Below are 5,764 nucleotides of genomic sequence, written 5' to 3' on the forward strand. Positions count from 1 at the left end.
GCCCTCTTCAGCTTACACTAGAATCAACTCTCATTTGTTACTTGGGGATCAATTGAAAAAAAAGAGCTTGTTAGTTTAAAAAAAACGAAAAAAACCTCAAAAAAAAATTTTTTTTAACACATGACCTCTGACCTTTGACCCCAAAAAAGAGGGTTCCAAAGAATACTTGGGATGAAACTGATTGTTCAGTGAGACTCAGCATACTCTAAAGTACAAAACATCTCATCACACTCGTCAAATTTTACTCATCCGTTATGGAGATAATTAGCCTCTAATTAGCAACTAATTAAGGGTTAATTAACCTAATTACTAATTACTGAAAAAAAAATTCAAATTTTTGCAACGGTTTTGTACTCACTGCTTGATGCCCGACATTATTGCTCATAAGCATCATCATCAAAAAACGGCTCCTTCACCGATTTTCGAAACATCTGGCAATTAATGTCACATTAACATCTGGCATTAATTAGCATATGAAGTACCCTAAGGAAAGATGTTAGATTGGTTTTCTTTAAATTTTTGGACTTATTGGGCCCTCAGTGTAAATTTATCTCATAACAGCTGTCATCAAAAAAGGCCTCAGAAAAAAGACACATGTTTATGTCATGTAATTGTCATGAAATTGTTAATTAATGACTTGATTGACAGAAAAACAAACTTTTTTTCTGTTTATTTTTGAGCAATTTTTTTATATGGGTCCTATGTTTTTCGGCACGGGGAGCATTTTTGCTCATCACACTTAAGAACGTAGGCCAACTCTAACCATCCGTAATTGAAAATGCATAAAATAGCGCTTTTTATTACAATTTTGAATATTAGCATGTTTTTCCAGGTTCTCAAAAAAAGTTTTTTGACACAAACGATGATCAGCAATACTCGGTAGAGTTCCCTGTGGTGGTATATTTTGGCATACGATTGCAATGGAGAGTTGAAAACACATCTTTTTTCTCTCAAAAGTAACAAAATTTCGAAATAAAGGTATGCGCCAAAACCGACCAATCAGAAAACAGCATTTCAAAACTTCGAATTTGGCGCCTATGCAGTACTGTAGTCTCTAATACTGTAAACCCGAGAAGCCATTTCTTGTTCATTCGTTTCTACTGTTCGTACTCGAGTTTAACAATTCGTTCTTACTAAAGTTAGACAATTCAAAAATGGGTTTCCAGTGTCGTTATTGTGATTCTATTCTGAGTACAAAAGGAAATCGCTCCAGGCATGAGCATAAATTCCATCCTGATGAGATTGGTTTACCCGTATATCAATGCTCATTATGTGAGTTTACTTGTCGGAAGATTTCTTTGCTCGAAGAACACATGAAAACTGCACACCAACGATTCACCAATTGCTGTCAAAGCTGCCTACTCGGATTCAACGATTGCCATCTTTACGTACAGCATATGACTTCCGTTCATCACTTACCCGTCCTAGGTGAACAATTTCAGCCTCGAGACACTCCGTTGGAAAATGCATTCCATGGAGTACTGAGATCGTTCGAGTCAACAGCGGCCGAAGAGTCCAATGATCTCGAAAACTTTATGCGGATACAAAAACCCAAAATATACACTCTAATAAGTGAGCAGTTGACCCAGGGTCCTCAAAAAGTTCAACTGTGTGCAAAATTGCGGCTTGTCAAAGTTATGTATGATGAGCCAGATATGCCAGAAGATGACCGTATTGAAATATACGCAAACTCTCTGATGACTCCTGTTTATGCAAACGGACTGTCGGATGAAGCGTATTGGCAAATGGTGGAGAAGATGATGAGCGTATTGACAACATTCAACTCTTTGGGGAGTGGTTGGACACTCGAAAAAGTTCTCAAAGTTGACGTCAAATTTGCGCGTTTCAGACCAATTCTTGGTTCATCATACATCGCGTTGCCGTCAAAAATTGCCAACTGCAGAGGATTGCTCAACGTTAGGAACCATGAAGATCGAGATTGCTTCAGGTATTGTTTTGTGGCCGCTTATCACATGTATCATCAGATAAGTTTAGATAGAATTGATCGAAACTATCAAACCGACAAAACTTCACCAACTACATACAATCAACCAGGACTGCATCAACCTCTGGGCGATTTTACTATGCCCATGGGCTTTGCAGACATTCCTTAATTTGAAACACTCAACAACGTTCAGGTAAACGTGTTTGGATACGATAACGGCCAGTTTTTCCCTCTAAAAATTTCGTCATACAGCTCAGATTTTGTAATGGATCTACTTTTGCTGTACGACTGTGACCGTCATCACTACGTCCTCATTACAAACCTGGTGAAGGTTGTTTGCTACGTGCGAGTACTTGATTACAGATTCTCCTACAAAATTTGTCGAAACTGTTTTTTGATTTGTCGAGAAGGACTTGAAAGTTACAACCTACATCTCAATAACTGTTGCAAAAATGCACCTGCTGTTATTCATATGCCTTCAAGTGAGAACAACTCATACAAATTCACGAACTTGGCTGCTACATGGTTTGTCCCTCTTGTTATCTATTTTGACTTCGAGTCTTTCTTACGACCCGTGTCTTCTTGCAAGGGACCAAGTGATAAAGCCTTTACACAGGTCAAGGAGATACATGAACCGTGTGGCTTTGCGCTAACAGTGATAGATCACCACTCATCAAAGCCAATCTTTCATCATGTAGACAGTTCTCCTGCTTGCATGACAAATTTTGTCAAAATGCTTCACAAACTAGCCAGAGATATTCATCAGCAGAAAAGGAAGCACCCTTTCTTCAAAGGCGATAGACGAAACTTGGGAAAGTCTAACGCTACGCACTGTTGGATTTGTGAAAAATCGTTTTCAGAAACGGAAGATCCAGAGAACACAATTGACCTGGACCATTGCCACTACAGTGGTAAATTCTTGGGATGGGCACATGAGAAATGCAATCGCTTAAGACGAAATATCAATTTCACCCCTGTTGTGGGTCATAATATTCAAAATTATGACTTACATCACATTTGCTTGGCACTGAACAACTGCGAGCCAACCACAACCATCAGCGTCATACCAGCCACCGACGAAAAATACATATCAATGACATTTGGTGTGCTTATTGACACTTTCGTAACGGAAAAGGGAAAAACAGTGAAAGTTTACGAATATCTTCGATTCATAGACTCCTTCAAGATGATGAACAGTTCTTTAGAGAAACTTGTTGAAATTTTACCCGATGACCGTTTCGAAATAATGAGGGCAACGTTTTCTACATTATCTGATGCTAACCTTCAGCTACTTAAACAGAAAGGCTACTACCCTTACTCTTATGTGACTAGTCGGTCCAAGTTCAGTGACACCAGTCTCCCGCCACTGAGCAAGTGGGGTAACACTCTGGACGGAGGGGCAGTGAAGGTAACGGAGACTAATTTACAACATGCACGCAGGATGTGGGAAATTCTGGAATGTGGAACACTGCAGGATTATCATGACTCATACTTGAAGCTCGACTGTGCACTACTCGCATGTGTTTGCGAATTCCACCGACAGTTGAGTTTCGATACGTATAAACTGGACTGTATGCATTTCTTCACCCTACCCAATATGACTAAGGAAGCATCACTTAGAATCTGCAAAGCCAATGTCGAGTTACTGACTGAGCGCGAACACTTGGACATGATTGAACCCGCAATTCGCGGTGGAGTCACATCTGTCTTTGAAAGTCGGCGCTTCACTGCAAATAACTCCTATATTCCCAACCACGATAGCACGGAGGAATCCTGTTTTGGTTTCTGTGTCGACGCTAATAACCTTTATGGTGGCGTAATGCAATTAGAGAAACTACCGCTCGCCGACTTTGCGTTCAACACAGATATTCAACTTCAAGTGATTTTGGACACCGCCGATGACGCTAGCATTGGATACTTTGTAGAGGTCGATATCTCTTACCCGCCGAGCCTTCATGATGAGCATCGCGATTTTCCGTTGGCGCCCACAAAAGACGTGGTTGAAGATGAGTGGTTGAGCGATTACCAGATCGAATTAAAAGAACAACACAATCTCCCATCTTCCAAAGTAAAGAAACTCCTGCAAACGTTCTTTGATAAAGAGAGATATGTGGTCCACTACAAACTGCTGAAACTTTATGTCCAACTCGGCTTGGTAATCAGGAAAGTTCACAGAGTGCTTCAATTTCGACAAGAAAACTGGCTGTCGCCATACATTACACTAAATAGTGAAAAGCGGCAAGTTGCGTCAAACAAGTTTGAAGAGAACTTTTATAAACTGATGAATAATGCAGTTTATGGTAAAAACTGCGAATCGAAAAGACGCAGAAATAAAATAACAATCTCACGAGATGCCGAGCATGCGCTGAAGATAATATCCAGATTTGAGTTTGATCGCTATATGATCTTTGGGGAGAATTTAGCAGCTTTGACCACACGACCAAAGTCCATTTATTGGAACACTCCCACTATTGTGGGAGCGACTATATTAGATCTTGCAAAATTCCACATGTACTCATTCCATTACAATGTGATGCGCCCCCACTTTAATTGTCGCCTTCTTTACAGCGATACAGATAGTCTCCTTTATGCAATAAAAAGCGACGATTTTTATACAGAGTTATCGCAGAAGCCTCAGTCAGTATTAGGTCATTTTGATTTCTCAAATTACCCACCCAATCACTTTCTTTACGATACCACTAACAAAAGAGTCGTCCTCAAATACAAGGACGAATTCGCCGGCGACTATATTACTGACTTTATCTGTTTGAAGCCGAAGCTGTGTTCCATCCTGTCAAAAAGTAAGCTTATTCTCTCATAAAACAAAATTGTTAGTCGTTGTATAAAAATTCGTATTGGGTTAATAGGCATCTGGAAGGTGTTAAATCGTATTATATTTACATAGGGGGTTAGTAATTATAATAGCACCTAATTTTTCTCATTCCTTTTTTTCTTTTAGGTTGTCGAAAACTTTCAGCAAAAGGGGTGACGAGGGCCGCACAACAACATCTTAGCCACGTCGACTTCCTAAACACTCTCAGCACTGGAAACCACCTGCGCTCAGAGAACACCAGGATTGTGTCCGACCACCACAGGCTGCAGACAGTTACTACAAACAAAATTTGTCTGTCAGCTTTTGACAACAAGCGCTATATACTACCCGATGGCATAAAAACCCTCCCGTTTGGCCATTATGGAATTGTCGATAATGCTATCGATGAAATTGATTGGAATAACGACGATGTGGATTGGGATTATGACGATTTTAGCGACTTACTTTTGAGCTCTAGCCCAGAGTGGGATAACAGTTTTGTTGTACCACATTCCTCTCCAGATACCACCCAAAGCTCCAACACATGGCAACCACCAGACCCCGGTTTTGTCGCTGCCCAGAATATAAATGATTCGGATATTGAAAGTAGCGATATCGTTGATTTCGATGCCAGTTTTGAAGAAAACTCTACGCCCGATAATCCGTTCATTAATTTTGAGGCAGAAGAAGCAAGTAAAAGCGAGTCAGAGGGCCCAGTGTGCAAAACTGCAAGGCGATATTAGTGTGCATAATTAAATTTAATTGCCCAGAGAGAGAGACGCAAAACTGAACCAGTATTGATTTTGCATGCAGTGTGAAATTTGGTTTTAATTTAATTTGTTTGAGTGTTTTGAAATCAAAAGCAAGCGGCGAGACAGAAAGCAAAGTTAAAGGGAAACAAAAGCGGCAAGACTCAAAAGGGAAAGATTGAATAGGAGAGGGATATAAACAGCGGCGGAAAGATTTTATCCCGCCTATCCTATTCCCACTTAACCGCCACTACCTAT

General features: G+C 40.2%; 1 protein-coding gene across 1 annotated transcript; it reads left to right on the forward strand.

The window, feature by feature from the left end:
- Positions 1-2,210: 2,210 nt before the first annotated feature.
- On the forward strand, positions 2,211-5,500 carry LOC142340490 (uncharacterized). Its single transcript, XM_075391064.1, has 2 exons — positions 2,211-4,746; positions 4,905-5,500. Exons 1-2 carry the CDS (start codon positions 2,211-2,213, stop codon positions 5,498-5,500), a joined length of 3,132 nt encoding a protein of 1,043 aa, XP_075247179.1.
- The last annotated feature ends 264 nt before the right edge of the window (positions 5,501-5,764 follow it).

This window comes from Convolutriloba macropyga, chromosome 5 (genome assembly GCF_964194025.1).
Source record: "Convolutriloba macropyga chromosome 5, txConMacr16.3, whole genome shotgun sequence".
NCBI lineage: Eukaryota > Metazoa > Xenacoelomorpha > Acoela > Convolutidae > Convolutriloba > Convolutriloba macropyga.